The 21499-nt window shown below is 39.2% G+C and overlaps 1 protein-coding gene across 1 annotated transcript; it reads right to left on the bottom strand.

Annotated features, from left to right (window-relative positions):
• Window positions 1-1379: 1379 nt before the first annotated feature.
• Window positions 1380-2135, bottom strand: LOC308638613 (uncharacterized protein C12orf71 homolog; the record flags this gene model as incomplete). Its single annotated transcript, XM_081276233.1, has 1 exon — window positions 1380-2135. The coding sequence occupies one exon, from the start codon at window positions 2133-2135 to the stop codon at window positions 1380-1382; it is 756 nt and encodes a 251-aa protein (XP_081132359.1).
• Window positions 2136-21499: the final 19364 nt, after the last annotated feature.

Here is a 21499-nt window from a genome sequence, read left to right as displayed (position 1 = left end):
AAGGAAGGCTGGTAATGAGCTTGGCTGCCTTCATTCCCCACTCCTGCCACTCAGGGTTTTATTTTTCAATATTCAAAAGTTCAGAAGTTTCAAAGGGTGAATCTATTTAGGAATTACTTTATTTTTTTATTTTGGGATGATAGGCAATTTGGGCAGGTTGTGCAAATGTTTTTAAACAGCCTGTGGGATGTGTGTGTGTGTGTGTGTGTGTACGTGCGCACACACATGCACACATTTCAAGAGGAATCCAAAACCTCCTGCAAAACTATTATTTACTACTTTCTTATTGACTTTTCAGGGACTTGGGGTATCGTTGAAGCAACACTTATGTGGCCCAAAGGGAAGAAAGGGACATAGTTCACACACTTTATCTGTGTCCATTTTCTAGATTCTACATATTTTGTAGGAGATTAAGATAATTCTCAGAAACTGGTGATAATTTTTTCAGTATTACACATTTCTTTTTTTAGGGGGGGGATTGAACCCAGGGTCTTGTGCATGCAAGACAAGCACTCTACCAACTGAGCTATATCCCCAGCCCAATCTACAGTCCTCATTGTCACTAATTTTTATATATATATATATATATATATATATATATATATATATATATATATATATATTATATATATATGTGTGTGTGTGTGTGTGTGTGTGTGTGATTGTATATGCATACATATATAATTAATTTAAATTAAATTTAAATTTAAAAACATATACATACATAATATATATTTGCTTATTGAGAAAACATAAAACCATGGTGACTGTACAATAGGGGTTATCAAAACGATTAAAATTCTGGGTATATAGGGTTTTCTAACTAGGGGGATTCTTGAGGTAGGATTCTGTTGCCTCCCCCAAAATGTCTTCTCTTTAGTGCCAGCAGAATGAGCCCCTTGTTGGCCCTCTCAGGGTGCTTCCTCCCTGGCAGGGAGGAGCCCAGTTGCTTTCTGAACCACTGGAAGGTGAACCGGAAATTCCGCCAGAACGTGGTTTCCTTATCTGAGGGCACGTCCCCCTTGTTCCCTTCCTTTGACTGCTCAGACTGTAGTGCCAGTCTCCTGGCTTTGCATATGTCAAGGTGAAGAGGATGAGTTAGAGACATACGGTGTCAGCAGCAATGGAGTCGATACTTAGTCATTCGTGGATATCTAATTTAATTTTTTACCCAAACTAGCCAACTGTAAATGCAAAGTTTCATTACTCATTAATCATTAAACACACACATGTTTGTATAATCATTACTCCTTCTCTGCTCCTCCCCTCTCTTGCCTCTCTCACTGCTCCTTGGCATTTTCCCCACACCTCGTCCCCGGCTCGGCTCCTTTCTTTACTGTCATCCTTCTCCTATTGCAAATCTGTGCAGACACTGGGGTCTACCTCTGCTTCACAGCAGGTGCGGGGACTCCATGCTGTCCAACCTGGCACCCCCCACTGGGCCCATGCCTTGCTCTGCAGTGAGGCAGCTCTGTGCTCACCTCAACAATTTCATCATCCTCAAGCCCAGGAGGCATTTCTAGGAACTGGTCGATGTCTCTCTCTTCTGGTGGGCAACACGGGGGCAAGTCCTGACAAGCTTCATGTTCTTGATGACTGACCTGATCCATATGGGGAGAGATCCTGTTGGACAGCTGGAGATCCTCCTCCTGAGAATCAGAGACCACAGTGTCATCGTCCTTGTCATCTTTCTCATTGTCTAGAAAGGCCTGAAGATTTTTCATTAGATCATCCAGGTCCCAAAGGGTCTGGTTGGTCCTCCTCTGTGGGCACTGGTCCATCCTCTGGTTGTCTTCACTCAGAGCATTAGCTACTGAGTCTTCATGGTGGCAGCCCAGATAGGCATCCAAGACCTCAATGATGGCTTCTTCGCCAAGTTCCTCTGGGTTGTGCTGAATTTGATTTCGCCTCCCCATGGGTCTCTTTACACTTTTGGTTCCCCATCCCTCTTGGACAGGAGGGAGGAAGTGGCAGGAAAAACTCTCAGAAGTCAACTCTTTACAGGGTATGATATCCTCACACTCAATGCTGTCCTCATGGGGGAAATAGCTCACTGAGACACTCTGGTTGGATTTGGATTTCGAAATGCTGTGCTCCATGTCAGGGCAGTTGCTTCTGGAAGATGAGTCTTCCATGGAGTTCAAGGGCTCAAATGCCCAGTGTCCTTCAACACTGGAAACTTCAAAAGAAAAACATTAATAGCTGATATTGGGAAGAGAGTCATGTACTTCAGCAAATAATACCCATTTTTTTCCATTCACAACTATCTCACTGAGGCAGAGATGCATCCTGTATTTGTACTCCCTAGGCAAGGACACAAGAGGCCGTTCTTTCTCTTTAAAAACTTTTTCTATTGTGTAATAACCCTCTGCACTGAGCATCTCCAAGGGGAATGATAACCACCAGCAAAAGAGTTTGATAAATTTCTTTATAATCTTCTGTCTTTAAATCTTCTATCTATCCATCCATCTATCCATCTATCAATCTATGGATTGTACATGTATGTACACATCCTTAAAAATGTAGGTGTCACATCAAAGAAAGTGACATTATTAAATTTTATGGCACAGCTTACAGGAAACATGTATATGGCTACTCTCTAACTCTTTTTTGGGGGGAGGGGCGTACCAGGGATTGAACTCAGAGGCTCTTGACCACTGAGCCACATCCCCAGCCCTACTTTGTATTTTATTTAGAGACAGGGTCTCACTGAGTTTCTTGGTAGTGCCATGCCATTGCTGAGGATAGCTTTGAACTTGTGATCCTCCTGCCTTAGCTGTTGGGATTACAGGCATGTGCCACCATGCCTGGCTCCTTTTGTATTTTTGTATTTTATTTAGAGACAGGGTCTCACTGAGTTGCTTAGGGCCTCGCTAAGTTGCTGAAGCTGACTTTGAACTCCTGATCTTCCTGCCTCAGCCTCCCAAGCCACTGGAATTACAGATGTGTGTCACCGCACCCCGCTTCTCTAATTCTTAACCACTTTTTCATTAACTCTTTTTGGTGATCACCTATTAATGACCATTAAATTAGGTGACCAATGACCCTTAGATAATTAAGACCACTAATAATCGTCTTATTAATGTTAGTAAACCCCCTTATCTGAAAATTTCTGCCTGTCTTTACATAGTCTTATAGGTTGGATTATTGGATTAAAGACTACAAATACATTAAAGTTATGATACCTGATACTTAATTACTTTCTAGAATGAATACAGATATTTAAATACCCATCCCCCCATCATCTGATGGTATCCTTAGTCCAGCATTTCACATGATGCTCCAGCAGTCAATAGGGAAGAAAATACACAATCGCTTTCTCTTTCTCTCAATCTTTCTCTCTCTCTCTCATTCATACACACACACACACACACACACACACACACACACACACACTCACGTTGCAGGCTTTGTTACACCTGGCCCTTGTGAAAGAGATGCTGCCAACTCCTGAGGTATAAACAGGATGACTGAAGTCCTTTGGATCCCAAATCCAGTACCTAAGAAGGGCCAACTGTCAGAAGTCTGTGTTCTGTGACTGTTGGCTACTGTGGCAATAGAGGAACAAATTAGAACTCCAAGTGTGGAGGGAAAAAAAGGGGATAGAAAACCAAAGGACCCCTCCCCTTTTTAGTTGTTTTTTGTGTCACTGTGACCAGAGTATACGTCAAGAACACTTTAGAGAAGGAAAAGTTTATTTGGGGCTGACGCCTTCAGAGGTCATAGATAACTGGCTCCCCTGCTCCGGGTCCACCATGCAGCAGCACATCACGGGGGAAGGGCCTAGAGGGGGAAAGGGATCAACAGGTGGGGAGTCAGGAAGGAGCCACAGAAAGATATATTTATGTATTATATTGAGCTCCAAACCCAAATATAATGTATGTACATATGTTATATAGATAAAAAATATGTATAATGTATGTATGTATGCTATATGTACTTGTATGCGAATATACATGTACATATATGTGTATATATACATGTACATATATTATATTTGGGTTTGGAGCTTGGTACAATGCCTAGAATTCCTTTGATATTGGGTTTGCTAAATGTCAAAGGCAAATGGCACTGAGTCTGCTAGAGAACACAGCCTATTTTCCTTATTGGTTTTTGTCTGCCAGTCCATTAGGAAGACATCTCCTGAGGCAGAGGCGGGAGACCTCCTTTCCCACCTGCACGGGTGGTTCCAGGCACACCAGCAGCTGCCACTCAGTGAGAAGAGGAGAAGGGATGAAGGCCCAGGCTCATGATCTGCCATGGCCACTGGTGGTCTGTCTTTCTCCTTGATCCCACGTTGGGTTTCTCTGGGTCCACTGACCCGCTCAGTGAGTCTCCAGGCTCCAGCGGGGCAGTTGGGAATGGCTGCTTTCCCTGCACACTCCACGTTGCTCTCGGGGACCCTTTCTCTGCCTGTACCTTCTTGCTTCTTCCTTGCTGCAGCTACCCCGTGGTGGTGGGGTCTACTCTAAAATATTGCATCCTCCTGGGATTCCAGGTAGAAGCAGGAAAAATGTCCCTCCCGCTCCTGGGGCCTCAAAGCACAGGGGAGGGGAAGAGGCATTTCTAGTTCCCTTTCTCCTATTCCAGGAGTGAAACCTCAGGTGTGTGGGGATGTGGAGGAAGTGGCAGAAGCCCTGGCACATCTAATTCTTGCAGCTCTTTAATCCAGCCTAGGAGTAGTTCTGAGGATCTTTCCTTTTGTGTCCTCTATCTTTTCTCTTATACTTCTGATAGGAAACAAATAAACAAACAAAGCTCTATGTCTTGAATTAGGCTCTGGTTTTTAATATAAATGGAAGCTTCTGGAATTCAGAAAACTCCCCCCTCCCTCTTGAATTCAGGATTTTTTTGTAAGGAGGAAAATTTTATTTGAGGGCTCACAGTTTCAGAGGTCTTAGTCCATAGAAGGCTGGCTCCATTTCTCAGGGCTGGAGACTGAACATTATGGTGGAAGAGTGTGGCAGAGGGAAGCAGCTCACATTATGATGATCAAGAAGCAGAGACTCATGATTCTTATAGTTAAAACATTTACTGTCCTGTGTGCTATGCCTTTTATTATTTAAAATCGTCTGTTTTGAAAGTCAGGGCTGAGCAATGACTTTTTGTTTTCAAGTTGGTTTTGCCATCCAGCAGTAGATGCTTCAGCCTCATTGGCGAGGGATCATGGGGCAACAAACTGACCCGGATGAAAGTTTGTCAGTCCTTATTCAAGTGTTTTTTCACTCAGTTAACACTAGAAATATCAAAAGCCATGATCATAACACCGCCACAACTTAATAACATTTGTGTGTCAATTTGCTTTTCACAAACCATTTTCTGATGAAATAATTCTGTTCATAACTTTATAAGGTAGTTTTTAAAAATTCCTACTTTGTATGAAGGGTTAGGACTCAGATCAAGGAGATATCCCTAGGAAACATATCTTGAGTTTTCGATTCCAGACGAGAACTGAGTGATCCCAAGCACTCTTGGCACTTAATTGGAGTCTTGGTTTCTGGATCAATAGGTCTTACATAGACTTGTCTGGGTCTTGCATTTTTCTGCTTGATGTTCTTGTATGGCTAGCGGACTGCTCTTCTTCCTTTGGTGTTTGGCCAAGTCCCCCTGTCTGTAATGAAGCTTGCTCCTCTAATTTTAGTCTGGATGTCAGCTGCTTGCTCCGACTCATTTCTTACTCAGTCTCCAATAAATCTATGCCAGTCTCCTGCCTGTCCCCCCACCCCCAGTATTCCAGCTCTCCAGCTGGGCTTCTCACTCCCTCTGCTCCTCCTTCATATAGTACTAATGTACTCTGGTAGATTATAATCAGATTTCCTGAATGATTAATGTAGTGAATAGTGAACACTGCCACTTTGCAAAATCTTGAATTCTAATTTCAGAACCTAATTTAATAGCTTTACATGGAAATCTTTATTGGTATTTTGGGGCCTGTTGATTTCAGTTTAGCATATAGTTGAAGATTTGAATTAATGGTTTTTGCTGTTCTTGGAAATATCAAGGATGTATTAGCTCTGAGTAGATAGGGACACAAGTGAAAATTGTAGAACACATGCTCCTAAATTCTACCACCTTTATGCACTGGAAATTGCACAGTGGATTATTTGGTTGGCTTTGACCCTAATCCCACTTTCTGCTACTGATTCACTGTTTGACCATCTAAGCAATGGGGCAGTGCAAAATATATATACTTATTGTGCCATGTGATGTCCTGTAGTTTTATCTTTGCACAGAATTTATTTAAATAGAAGGGTAGAAATTAATACTTAAAACATGAAGTCACATCATGGATATACTTTGAAACCAATTGCACATGATATATGCTTAGAAGTACATAATTGTTAGGGACTCATAATCCCTGAAAAAAATTGACTGAACTTAACAAAAAGAGTTTATGTGTTATGTACACCTATAATCCCAGTGACTTGGGAGGCTGAGGCAGGAGGATCCCAAGTTCAAAGCCAGCCTCAGCAAAAGTGAGGCACTAAGCAACTCAGTGAGACCCTGCCTCTAAATAAAATACAAAATAGGGCTGGAGATGTGGCTCAGTGGTCAAGTGCCCCTGAATTCAATCCCTGGTACTTTCTCCCTGGAAAAAAATTATGTGTTAAAAATATGTAATTAAAAGAAATGGATGCATGACCTACAGAATTAGAGAGAGCTCTACTATTTCAGGTTACTGTTATTTATTTTCTTATTCTTGTATCATGGGAACATGGAAATGTCAGATTTGGGGATAAGTATTTAAAGTTGGTATCTCAACCACTTTTCTTGGCATTTTGTGAAATATCTTCAAATAATAGATATCAGGAAACACAGAAAAGCAAAACACTTATGTGACAATGGCATTTAAAAAGAGAGTTGAATGAGTCCAGGAGTTTCTAATGAATCCCTACATCACGAGATCACATACCAAGGCCAGGACTCATATAGTTGTAGCCAAAGATAGGAAAATCTCATAATATAAGTGGACAAAATTTTTGTTTTAAAAAATTGTGGGGTAGGGCTGGGGATGTAGCTCAAGTGGTAGCGCACTCGCCTGGCATGCGCCGGGTGCTGGGTTCGATCTTCAGCACCACATAAAAATAAAATAAAGATGTTGTGTCCACCGAAAACTAAAAAATAAATATTAAAAAATTGTGGGGTATAGAAGAAGTATTTTAACTTAATTTAATAATACTTTAATTATTGTCTGTTTTTGCAAATAGAAAGAAAGTCAGATGTCTTCAACAGAAATAATATAAATCAAGAGTTTGTTCCCAGTATATGCCAGAACAGAGAAGGTTCTGATAATTACCAAAAATGTGAAGAGACCCTAGAAAGAGATAAAACTTTGCTAAGAGAATGGGATCAGGATTTCAGTAAATTGGTTTTCAGAATTATTTAAGTCTTATAAGAGTTAGCGATTTGAAATACAGTATGTATGAGAGAGAGAGAGAGAGAGAGACACTGTCACTTAAGATAAAGTAATTTAAAATAATTTGATTCCTTGGGATACTGTGTTTCCCATTTTCTCCCTTTAGACTCTCAATGTCTTTGCTTTTATGTTTCATCTTTTAATTTGAAGGACAAAATTTACTATCTGTTATGTACCATAAGATTTTATATGTGGCAGGCACTCAATAACTGTTTGTTAAATTGAATGACTGACTGAATCAGTCAATAATTACAATGGAAATATAGGGATTTGTTATTGTAATACCTTGTAGTTTTTACATTTGCTTTGATCGCTTGTTGGCTGGCTCGGTTCAGAGCACAAATTGATGGAGGTGACAGAACTTTTGGAACTGATTTTTAGGGTTTGATATTTTAAAGTGATAGTTGTGGAAAAAGGGATATATTTACTTCTAAAATATATAGATTATAGTCACCTAAACACTATTACAATTAACCTTTTTAAATTTAATCTCCCATTTTTTTTTCTGGGTACAGTGGAGCATCCCTGTAATCCCGCAATTTGGGAGGCTAAGGCAGTTGGGTCACAAGTTTGAGGACAATCCTGGCAACTTCAGTGAGACTCCATATCAAAATAAAAAATAAAAGGGGCTGGGGATGTAGCTCAATGGCAGAGCATCTGTGTGTTCAATCCTTAGTATCAGAAAAAAAAATCCCTCATTTTCTAAATGCATTCCGGAAATCTGCTGTTCCCAAGTGGATCACTTTAGACAATGCCAGTATTCACTTGACATTATCAGTGAGCTTTGCTTATTTGCATTTGATGCCATTTATACAAAAATTAGCAGAGTTTTTTTTTTTTTGTTTGTTTTTTTAAGAAACGACAGGGTTTGGGGTTGGTATGATCTAGTTGCTTCTTTTGCCTCTCATTTGAAACAAGGCCGCCGGAGCAAATTAACTGCTCCAGCACTGAGGTCAGCTTGGCCAAAAGGAGTTGTGGACCAGGGAGCATTTTCAGTTATTCCCCCCCACACACATCCCCATAACCACACTGTTCTCATAGTGAAGAGATTATTTAAAGCAATAAGCCCTCATTCCTAAGACGAAGAATATTGTTCAATGGTCACACATAGAAAGGAAAGGAGCATTGCATAAAATAAGGGAAGGATTAACAAAGTCATGTAGAAAAGGCCACCCTGTGCACATGGAACAGAAAGCAGCAGAATCACCCTGTTGGAGAAAGGTAAGAAAGAGGTGCTGGCAGATATGAGGGAGAAGATCCAGAAGTGGACATTTATTTTGCCAGGGTCCATGGTTCTTTCACGTAGAATCTTCTATTTAATCTTCTTAACAGCTTTGAGAAATGAGATTTAGTAGGCCTATCTATCTTGTATAGAGAAGGAAACCAAAGTGCACGGAGATTAAATAACTGTCCTAAATGCAAACTGTTGCTATAGAGCCAGAATTTGTACCCAGGGGTGATTCTCATTCCCCATCCAGCCTCACACAATGGAAATTTTCTAGTTAGGGCTCTGTTCTTTGTAGAGTTCTCTTGATTTTTCTGGGCTCTAGGTTAGATTTTCTTAGGAGGTTAAGTTCTCTGGTTATAAGAAGCACATGTCCCTCCGAGGCTACCAGCACACAGCTTTGTCCTCAGGCATTGAGCTAGGAGCCCACAATCAAGGCTGAAGTCAGATTCCTCACCACTCCGTTCCTCTGCTCAGCTTCTCAGAATTTGGTCTCTGGCTCCAGTTTACTTCATTGAGCCTCCCATTTCATTTTGTCGCTCTGGCTGCCTGGATCACTACTTCTGTGTTCTCTGTTTTCTAACTGACATCCTTGCTCCTGGCTGACATCTCTGGTCTCTCCCTATGTGTTCATTGTGCTAAAAGCCAGAACTCTGTGACCCTTGGATGCCTACTTATTCCTTCTTAATGTGTGCTGATCTTCTGTATCTCTAACCTGGACTGCCTTCTTCACTCTGCCTTGTCAAGGCTCCTGGATGTCATACTTTATTGTGACAGGATGCATAAGACAGATGTTGCTGCCATGCATCTCACCCTTCTAGAAGTGCATTCAGACTTAAATGAAATCCAAAGCAAGCATATAGTGCCACTAATTTATATCCATTTGGCATGGCATTCATTGCCCTAAGTTGCTGGCATGTCAACAATACATTTGCCAAATTTATAATGTCAAATTATAATTTATATAGGAAAATCAATTCACATGAATAATCTCATTTTCATCTTTACTTTAGGAGTTATGCTTTACTAGGTGATGAAATAAGCCAGTATATCCCATCAAAAAATAAGCAGAAAATACCTTGTTATGATTATGAAACTTACAGTTTTAAGTTTTAAAGTATATTATTTGCATGACTAGCATCACTACAAAGCTCACTTGTACTGTCATGCAGTTTTTGACCTAGAAATTTTGTTATGTTGTTAGTCGCAGAAATGCCCTTAGTATCATTATTGTTCATCACTGGATAAACATGTGTATTATTATTATTCACATGTTCTTAATTTGTGCTAACTTTATTACTAAATATGTATGCTTGTGTAAGAAAAAAGTGAAAAAATAAACCTATGGGTTACATAGTTAAAATAGTTTTAACAACCAATGATATATTAGTCCTAAGTCAGTGAAATTTCTAGCACAAATGAGAGAGTCTGTGAACTGTGCAAGCTTAATGTCACAGTGCCTTTCTCTTTCAGTCAAGAAAACCTTTCAGAATGATTTTGAGAGACAGTCAAGTGATTGCAGGGATATCTACAAAGAAATCAATCATCCACTAACTTCAGTACTTGGGTAATTTTGATATTATTAGAATCTGGATACTTTGGATATCTTGCTGTTGATATGCATGTTAGCATATCTTAATAATGTGGGTAAGATTTATTCTAGATGTTGTGGCTTAACTTCATAATGCTTGTCAGATTTTCCAGTTTTTCTAGACTTGGCTTTTGCCTGTTTTAATCTATTTTATCTTTTTAATTAACCAAAACATGTTGATATGCCATGTTGGAAAAGAATGAGGTAAATGAGGCTGAAACTCATTACCTTTTATTATTTCCTTCCAGGCAGTATTGCTTAAGGTAGGATTTGTCGATAATGTTGTTTTGGTCATCAATATTGTCTTATAGAAATAGGGTTAAGAAAATAGTGTGGTCTTTTTTGCAAGGAGGGGACTATTGGGGATTGAACCCAGAGGCATTTTTACAACTGAGACACATCCCCAGCCTTTTAAATTTTTATTTTAAGATAGGGTCTCACTAAGTTGCTTAGGGCCTTGCTAAGTTGCTGAGGCTGGTCTTGAACTTTTGATCCTCCTATCTAAACCTCCTGAGCTGCTGGGATTACAGGTGTTCCCCACTACATTTGGCATCATGTGTTCTTTTACAGTTAGAACTTTAATAGAAACTTTTCATCTGTAGGACCCTATATATAACTGTGTATGTGGGAAAAAATTGTATGTAAATCTCATATGGAGTGACCTGGCATCCTGATACACTATGGTCAGAATTATCTTTCAAAATACATATTGAATTTGGTCACTTCTCTGATAAGAATCTTTCAATGGCTGCCATTACTCTCAAATTGAAGATAGCAAACCTTAGTGTAGTCTACCTTCCTCTGTCATCTTGTATCCTATTCCTTTTCCTGATCTCTGTTCTAGAGATACTGTCTTATTTTCATTTTCTTGAATGTATTTTATGCCACAGGACCTTTTATCATGCTGATCCTTCTACATGGACCATTTAGTCTTATCTCCTCACTTATTCATCTCTTCCATCACCACTCAGGAAAGACTTCTCCATACCCATTGGTCCAGATCATCCCTTCTAACTAAATATTCTTACAAGCTCTGAATATCTCCTTTGTTTATCATCACAACTTTCATTTCATATTTATGTACATATTCTGTGATTAATATTTGCTTTTCCCCTTGGTGTGGGTTCCATGTGGGCAGGGTTTTGTCTGACTTCTGTTCTTTTTTTTTTTTTTTTGCCAAAGCTTGGCACATAATCTTTTCTCAATGGATAGATGAATGAACAGACATAGCAATGCAACATAGAAGTGGTGGCTGGTGGTACATTCGAGAGGTAGGTCTAGTTTGGAAGCATAGCCACATGTTAACTGCAGCTGAAGAATGACCCTTGACTACCTGAATGCAGAAGGTCATCTGCCAATGTGGACCCTGGACCCAGATTCAAGAGTACAGCACACGCAGTAGCCAGGGGTGAGAGGTTGCTTCACTAAGCAGCCACATTAGTCTGTCAGTTGCCCTTTCAACGATGGGTTCAATTTTTGATCTTCTTGAATTGCTACTAGAGGCCAAACAATGAATTGTTGATAGGATGAGAATTATCTTACTATAAAAGGCATCCTGTTTGTTTAGCACTTCTTTACTGTCATGTACCTGATCTCTCTTGATCTTCATGATGACTCTGTGATAGAGACAGAGCTGGTATCATAACAAATAAGACAACTGTCTCATATTGGCTCTGTGACTTATCCACATCAGGCCCTAAATGAGCAATTGAGTTGTGACTTAAACTTTGACCTTCAGTCCAGGACCTACACCACAAATAACAAGCTGCTTCTTCTGAAAGTAGACATATTATTTGGGAAAAAATGATCTGCAAAATTTCATGTGTTAGCTCCCTGCCCCACGATGAAGAGAAAGACAGACATCAGGATGGGCTAGAATCTTAACAGTTGTTAAGATTCCTTGCTGTCTGCTGAGAGATTATCTTTCACAGAAATATTTGAAGAGTTTTTTCTGGTTCCTGCCTATAATTCTATCATGTATCCTTCCCTTGTAATTCTTATATCCCCAGATCTCCCTTCTAATTATCTAAATTCTCTTTCTAGTAAACCAACCTTTACTAATTATGTCTCACTATCCCCCCTCCCCTCCCCTCAAATAGGATAGACAGCAGAATACATCAGACACTAGAATGGCAATATGTAAATCAATGGAAGTGTAACTGATGTGATACAGCAATCTGTATACGGGGTAAAAATGGGAGTTCATAACCCACTTGAATCAAACTGTGAAATATGATATATTAAGAACTATGTAATGTTTTGAACGACCAACAATAAAAAAAAGAATAAATAAATTTAAAAAAAACTCCAAAAAAAATTATGTCTCACTGATTTCTGCTGGAAAGTTTTATGTGTGCTTTTCAGCGCTTAAACCTATTTTGTGGTAGTGGGGGGACTGGGCATCATATCTTTGTTTTGGTCCAGTGTCTGGAAAATTGTCGTTAGTTATTTTGTGGACCCTTTTAAAGGGTTGCTTGATACTTCGAGTCCCTAAGGAAAAAAACTTAATTATTTTCTAATTGTAAAACTAATATACATCATATGAAAAGGTATGAGGAATAAAGTATAAATATCCTACTGATAATATTTGGTGTAATTCTTTCCAGGAAAATAAAAGTTATTTTAAGGCATTATTTTAAATAGGTTCATAACATTCTATCATATGGATATAATATATTTGAACTATTCATGTACTTTTCCCACTATCATAAATGGTGTTGGATGAACAGCTTATCCAAATAAGCTTATCCAAATTTTCTTAGGGTAAATTCTTAGAAGTTAAAATGCTAGGTTTATCCACTCTAAGAGGGTCACAGCCTCCTCTCTTGGAGGTGGTCCATGCAGCTCCTAGGCTGTCAGTCAAAAGTCAAAAGGTGGACTTGTGTATGACTCTAGAAACTTTCTAGAAGAATCTGGGACCTACGCCCCCAAATAAAACTAGAGGGCAAGAGGAGCACACCATCCCTCTCCTCTCTTAGAAGACTACAATACATTCATTCAATGGAATATTATTCAGCCATATAAATAAATGAGCTACCGAGCCATGAGAGTGTCCCCCCATCGCCTCTTTCCCATCCTTCTAATAAATTCATGCCTGCTACTCTGGCTGACATGTCTGAAATTTTTCTGACTTGATTGCATGAATTGGGGCTTGTAGGGAGCCCTTGTACTGCCTCAGTTTCCTGGAAGACCCCAACCTGTAACAGTAGGACGGTCAATACAACAGCTATCTGAAAAGAAGCAAAGGACATCGTGGTGCTCTCTGGTCCTGGTCCTGGTCCTGTGGCCTGTTGAGCACCATCCGTGTGGTGCACTGACTTCTTCTGACTTCATTTGTCTGAAATTACTCATGAAGAATCAGTTTCCCATTTTCTCAACATTTTGCCTCTGGATGAATGACTGACTCATGAAGTTGTCAGCCCACATCTGACATTACATTGGCTCGGGTTATTTGTGGTGTAGGTCCTGGAGGTTTGCTCTCCTGACACCTTGATTGGGGTCCTTGTAGAGCACATTTCTGTAACCCAGTGTCAACCCCAGAGCAGAACCTGAATAAATTTCTTCAGAATTTCAGAGGTAATAGACTCAAACTTCTTCTCAACAATTTTGTACTCCTTTTCTCGGCTCCTGGTCAAATAAGTCAATGAAAATAAACTTATTTACTTAAAAATTATCAGGTTCTTGGGTATTGATTTTTGAAAATTATCTAAAAATAAAATAAGCAGTTGGAAACAGAAATGTACCAAAGCATTCAAAATAAACATTCAAAACTTTTTTTTTTTTATTGTCACAAAACTAACTGAAAAATGGGTCATGGCTCTACATGTAAAATGCACAATTGTAAAACCTCTAGAAGATAACAGAAGAAAATCTAGATAACCTTGGATTTGGTGAACACTTTTTATATTCAACACCAAAGGCATAGTCTATGAAAGAAATAATTGATAAGTTACACTACATTAAAATTAAATCATCTACTCTGCCAAAGACGCTGTCAGAATGACAATAAAAGTCACAGTATTTGCAAGTTGCAGAATTTCTGGTAAAGGAATGTTATCCAGATGTATTAGGGACTCAAACTGCGACAATAAGAAAAGGAACAATCCAAATAAAAACAAGCAAAAGGTCTGAAGATAAAAGACCCAAGAAAATATAGAGAAGATAGCAATCAAAAATTAATTGTCATATGTCACTAGGAAATTACACATTAAAACAATGTGATATCAATACGCATCTACTGGGGTGGTAAAATTTAGAGCATAGACAGTATAAAATGCTGGTAAGGATGTGGAGCAACAGAAACTTTCCACTTCTTTTTTTTTTTTTTTTTAAAGAGAGAGAGAGAGAGAGAGAGAATTTTTTTAATATTTATTTTTTAGTTTTCGGTGGACACAACATCTTTGTATGTGGTGCTGAGGATCAAACCCGGGCCGCTCAAGTGCCAGGCGAGCGCGCTACCGCTTGAGCCACATCCCCAGCCCAACTTTCCACTTCTTATTGGTAGAAATGCAAAATGCTATAGTCACTTTGAAGACAATTTGGCAGTTGCTTACAAAACTTTTACCATACCATTCAACAACCTCACTCCTTAGTATTTACCTAATTGAGTTGAAAACTATGTTCACCCAAACTGGCCCACAGATGTTTCTAGTAAAACCTGGCTAAACACAGATAAATTTTTAGAGTAGCAAAGACTATTCTGTATTGTGTCATAATTTAAAAACTTGGAAGCAACCAAGATGTTCTTTAGTTGGTGGATGGATCAATGAACTATAATACACTCATGTAATGGAATATTATTCAGCCATATAAATAAATGAGCTACCAAGCCATGCATGAAAAGACATGGATAGACTTTAAGGGTATGTTATGATGTGAAAGAGGTCAATCTGAAACAGCTACATGCTGTGTAATTCTAATTGTATGTCATTCTGGCAAAACAAAAACTATGGAGATGGATGGTATAAAGATCAGTGATCTCTAGGGTTTAGTGGGGAAGGAGGGTTCAGTAGAATCCAGAGAAAGTTTTATTATTATTATCATTACTTATTGTGTTACTGGGTTTTGGACCCAGGGGTATGTAGCTGCCACTCAGCTACATCCCTAGCCATTTTTATTTTTTTATTTTGAGACTAAAAATTGCTGAGGTTGACCTTGAAGTTGACAGCCTCCTGCCTTAGCCTCTCAAGTCAATAGGATTACAGGCATGTGCCACTGTACCTGGCTAAACACAGAGAAATTTTGAGAGTAGCAAAAACCTTTCTGTATTATGCCATAATGGTGGATGTATGTCATTATACATTTGTCAAAATCCATGAGATGCACAACACCAATAGTGAACTCTTATGTAAACTATGGGCTAGGTTTTAAGGGAGTGTCTGTGTGGGCTCAACTATAGTTAGTCTGGTACAGGATGTTGCAGTGCTGGAGGCATCATATGTGGGGGACATGGGATGTATGAGAACTCCGCTTTCTACACTGTTTTGCAGTGAATCTAAAACTCCTCTAGAAAATAAAGTATATTTTTAAAAAAATGCTCTTTTTTCCTGTTTTTAAAGGCCCACTCTTTAGAAAATAATCAATCTTTGCCATTCCTCATTTCTCTTTTTAGTTTTGGTAGTTGGTAAGATATTTTTATCTCTAGTCCTTGATTTCTCAGCTTTGGTAAGTTTTACTGAAACCTTTTAAAAGAAAAAAAAAGGATGAGGAATTTAGCTCACATTTATTATCCCCTTTCAATTTCTGTTGGATATATGGGTTTTCTACTAAGTTTTCTTTGTAGCTTTCAAACTATATTTTTTATATCTTCATTTTAATGTGTTGTATGCCTTGGGATAGTGGTGTGTTTGTTTTTCCTCCTCAGTTCTTCGTCATTGCCATGGAAACCAGCTCAGAGATGAGGAGGCAGGGAGGTACATTCCAATTCAGGGCAACCCGAGTAAGGCAACCAGACAACGGGAGGAGGTGGTACTCGTACTCTAGCAATGTCAGTTCAGAAGGATCTGAGCTGCTCACAAATAAAAAACAGTAAGCAGCTAGCACTTGTTGCTACCTGCTCCAGCCTTGCACTGTCAGAATAAACACGAGGGCATAAGGTTCCTAACGATGCTCAGAGAAGGGTCCAGGGTGCCCCATAAAAACATAATACTAATAGGTTTTGGATTTATGGTTGACCTCTTAAACGCAACACAATATAATAAAGTTTTTTTCCTAATTACCATTTTTACTACTCATAATTTCTGTAAAGTTGTATAACAGTTAATTTGGTTATTTACCAATAGCTTATTCTTTGGGGTCTTCTTCCCATATAGGCCCTCCTTTCCTGGCACATTCTCCTGAGGTGATCTCACTTTCAATATGTGGGTGATCCCTAAATCTGTACTTCCAATCTAGCCTTGTAAGTACTCTCCTGAGCAGGTGCCTCAAAGTTATGAAATTCAGGTTCCTTCCAGAACTTGTTAATCTTTAAAATTACAATGAACAAGACCACCACCAAGCAATGGGTCAGGCAAGAAAATGGGGCATCAACCTTGACACCTCCTTTCACTCATTCCCCCATGTCCAATCAATCGTCAAATTCTACTGAAGCTCTCTGCTACATTTTTTATAGTTCCATTCACTTTTCTCTGTCTCTGCTGATCTGTTGTCCTTATGGGACACCATGTTTTCTTCTTTTTTTTAGGGTTACATAATTTTCTTTTTAAAATTTATATATGACAGCAGAATGCATTACAATTCTTATTACACATATAGAGCACAATTTTTCATATCTCTGGTTGTATATAAAGTATATTCATGCCATGTTTTCTTAGCTGGATTACTGCAACTGCTTTCTATCAGGTTTCTATGTCTCCTTTGATCCTCTCTTCAAATTCACTCAGTGAGCTGAGGCCAGAGTGATCTTTTGAAAATACATATCTGATTAATGTTACTCTTAAATCTTTTATACATGCACATACATTATGTGTGTTTGGATATATGGACACACATATGTGCATACATGTATGTAAATATATCCATACAAATGCCTTTTTACGATGTACCTACTGACCTAATTAACCTCGTCTTCTGCTAGAATTTCTTTTCCCTGACTATGCCATGCTCTCATTTGCTTCTGGAATGTCATAGAAGTTATTTGTTTGGCCTGAACTATTCCCTCTACCCCTCTTCAACTGGTAACTCATTCTTGTTTTCTGCAACTCTATTTGACTTGAATATTTCTTTCTCCCTGTCTTTCTTTGATCACTAAAGTTTGGGATAGGTACCACTCACAGGTCAATTTTTACTTCTTCTATCACGGCATATATCAGACTGTAGTAGACCTTCTTTGCACAAATGACTCTACTAAACTGAGTTTTATGTATGTGATATGTATGTATATATATGTATGTGTGTATGTGTGTGTGTATGTACACATATGCATTGAAACACATGCACATACACACCAGCATTTCTGAATGAATACATAAGTGAGCATGAGAAATGGAAAGACTCCATTCAGCTACATAGGGATCATTTGCAGGAAAAAACAAATAACAGCAGCTGCATGAAAGAAAACATTTAATACCTGAAGGTGAAGTTCCCTGGAAGTAAGGAAGACAGGTAATAATTCATGTCTCCTTTGACTTTTGATAATTCGGTTCCCTTTTTCCAGTGCTAATTTACTTCTATAAAATAGAAATATTTTATGATAAAATTCATCCCTGTATTCAATTCTTAACTTTGAAACTGAGGAACGGTGGGTCAGAAAGTTTACGTGACTTGTTCTAGAAACAGTCAGGACCAGATCCTGGCCTGTTGACTCTGGGTTGCTGTGTATGAACTAAACACCATGGAACAGTTAGCATTGGGCATCCTGTGCAAGATGACCCAAGTTCCCAATTTGCGTACCTTTAGAAAAATGATCAGTTTCTTCAGGACAGGAGGTAGTACAGTACATATGGTCTACCAATGAGCTGCAAAGAGTTCATTACTAATTAGGCAGGAGTGACCCAGTTCCTGGGGGAACCTAGCAAATGTTGGGGCACCTCTGGCCACAACTGAGCATTTACTTAGTACATCAGTGGACATAAAATGGGCGCTTTTATTTTGGGGAAGAGTAGTGCCCTGCTTTTGACCACTTAACTTTCTTTTGTGAGCATATTTAGCATTGACTTTATTTTATAACTCACATCCTCACCTAACTTCGCAGGTTCAGGCATTCTGTTGAGAAATGTCTATAGCAGCATTTCATGTCTGCTCATCCATGTCCAAAGTCTCTCATGGCTCAAATATTTTGAAATGGTAGTGTGGTATTTCAAGGCTTTGCTGAATTGAAAGCTTACTTTAAAGAATTCAAATTCATTGTGTGTTTTCTTAGTAGAACAGGGTAGCCTTTAGTGGCTGTTTTAAAAAATGTACATATAGGGCTGGGAATGTGGTTCAAGTGGTAGTGCGCTCGCCTGGCATGCGTGTGGCCCGGGTTCGATCCTTAGCACCACATACAAATAAAGATGTTGTGTCCGCTGAAAACTAAAAAATAAATATACATATATATAAAGGATTCTTTAAAAAAAAGTACATATACCAAATGAGCTTGGTGCTTATCATAATTATTATTTAATAATTTAGTAGTTACTCGGTGAAAACACCCAGATCAACTCTTTCCTCATGGAATAGGAAGAAGAGCTTGTGAGAATTTTATGTTAAAAAAATGAAAACAGCTTATAAAAAAATAAGGCAATTGCCCTCTACAGGTCAAAACTCCCTAAAAGAAGTTTTTTCCTCTGAACACCTACCTCATCATTCAGCAGAGTAGGGAGATTCAAAGTAGGTGGTTTTCAAAACACATCAAGTCACATTGATGTGATAAGCCATGGTGACATTTCTCATGATGCCACCTGCAGATCTCAGAATGATCGCTGGCCACACTTCCACAGAAGGTGTAGCATTTGCCTCCTAATCTACAAAGAGTGTGCTGCTGCTAAACCCCGCTTTGTGCCTGGGATCTAAGGATGAGACTTCTAAGTCGGGACCATTTGTTTTGGACTCACTGTTGAAAACCTGGCTTAGGAGAGGGTTCAGATATTTGCCTTCCTTAAAACCACAGGCTTTTGTTATCTGCAGCTGCACCTATGAGGTATCTGAATTAGAAAATCAGGGACTTCTGCTGAAACCTGAGGTTTTTTTTTTCAAATCCCTCTTTATAAGAGGGAGGAATCCCAGTGACTCAGGAGGCTGAGGCAGGAGGATCACAAGTTCAAAGCCAGCCTCAGCAACTCAGTGAGACCCTATTTCTAAATAAAATACAAAATAGGGATGGGGATGTGGCCCAGTGGTTGAGTGCCACTGAGTTCAATTCCCAGTAGCAAAAAAAAAAAAAAAAAAAAAAAAATAAGAGGGAAGAAAAGGAGAAAAAGAACCCAGTGACTTTGTGGGAAATTGTTCAGCCACCACGTGCTTGGGCATTATATTTTGAGTTATAGGCCTATCAATCTTATTGGATTTTGGAATCTCTTTCTTTCTTAATGTACAATAGCTCAGGATATCCAAGGCGCTGAGAGTGTGTTAGATATCACACTTTTTGGCTGATGCGATCTTCTATGCCCTGCGATTTCCTTCACGATAGTATCATATGATGTGCTTATTAAATGATAAATAAACACATGCATAGCTCTGTTGTTTTCAACTTTCTTTTTCTTTTGGTTGCAAGCAAGCATGAATTCTTCCTTCATAGTACACGGATTTCCCCTGAGAGACTGACCTTCACGATTTTGTGTGGCATTTCTGGCGGGGTCAATGTTCAGTGGCTGTCTCCCTCCATGGAATTGGAAGAAAACAGAGCCTTTTTACTCTCTGTTCTCAGGAGACTGGCATGTGACCAACTCTAGCAATCAGATTCTCTTTCTTGGGACTTTGAATCTTGAGCAAGTGATTTAAGGACATAACGATACCTGGATATCACTCATCATGGGGAGCAGCTGCAGTTGCCTCTTGGTCGCCAATGTGCTCGTCGGACTTGCCACTTCTGCATCCCTGGAGTTCCCAGGGTTGATTCATGGTATTCAGCCTGCTCCTCCAGGCTACCATCGGCTCTGTGATATTCTCTCTCCCCAAAATGTTTGCTTCTGATGAAGTGACCAGTGCTGTTGCTTATAACTAAGAGCTTTGACGTCTCACTCTAGCAGCCTAAAATGGACTCCATTTACATGGACCAGTGAAGCTCCAGGAGGAATGTAACTGAGACGCCCTCTAGTTTTAGTCACTTGTACTAATTACTAAGCCAGTTCTAATGTCCTGTACCCTTTGCTACTTGTCAGATTAAGAAATGCCTATCTTTGCTAGACTCAATAAAACATGCAATGAATTCCTCTGTAATAAGGTCACCCTGAGAGGTGATAAATTCCTTATGACTGTGACATAAATGTAGAATTATTTTTATATCCTATATTCCCGTATAGCTTACTTATTTACCTTCCTTTGCCGGGATTCTCCCTTGTTTGGAGAATAGCATGCTGCTATTGACATACTCCTTGGATAAATGTAATGATTTTTTCCAACATGAAGGGCTATATGTTATGAAGGTATGGTGATTTCTTAGGAGAAGGCTGTTATCCCTGACACCGGCTGCTCAAGAGGATGTCCCTTTCTTTGCCAGTATGAGCAGGAAAGGGCATATCACTGGGATGTCCAGTCAGGGTGGCAAACACCTGTAACCTACTCCTCAGTATCATCTTCCAAGTTTTGTTTTTGACAGATTAAATCATTACCCGGTTTGGGTACCACCAGGGGTCAAGGTTAGATGTTAAAATATAACAGCATGTTTTCGATTTGAAGAATGGTGTTATTTGAAAAAAGTTCCCTGTGTCATCTTACACAGGCAATGGTAGTCTTTCTCGGGTCATGGCATTTGAAAGCAAAAAAGGGCCTGAAAAATCACCGGTGTGTACTTACTTATCTCATTTCATCAACAAGAAAACTGAAGTCTATAAAGATTATGTGAGCTGGCTGAGGTTGCATCGTTGGTTACATCACACTCCTCTTCCTTAACTTAAGAAACTTATTCCACCTCTCAGAATCACGTGGTGCCTAGCTGTGAACAGGTCAGATCTCTAGGAAGGATTTGCTTCTGTTATTCTTCTGCCTGGTGAATTGTTTGGGGATTACTTTTTGCTGGCTTGCTTTCTCTAGAAATGGGCAGGTTTCTTTTTTAATGATTTTATTTTTCTGTCTAGAATTTTTTTTTAAATGGATACGGGGGTTATTAAGCCCTATAATTCAAATGCAA

Source organism: Spermophilus citellus (assembly GCF_964194105.1).
Source record: "Spermophilus citellus genome assembly, chromosome: 19".
Lineage (NCBI taxonomy): Eukaryota > Metazoa > Chordata > Mammalia > Rodentia > Sciuridae > Spermophilus > Spermophilus citellus.
Note: the sequence above shows the minus strand (reverse complement) of the source record. Positions and strands in the feature narration are given on the sequence as shown.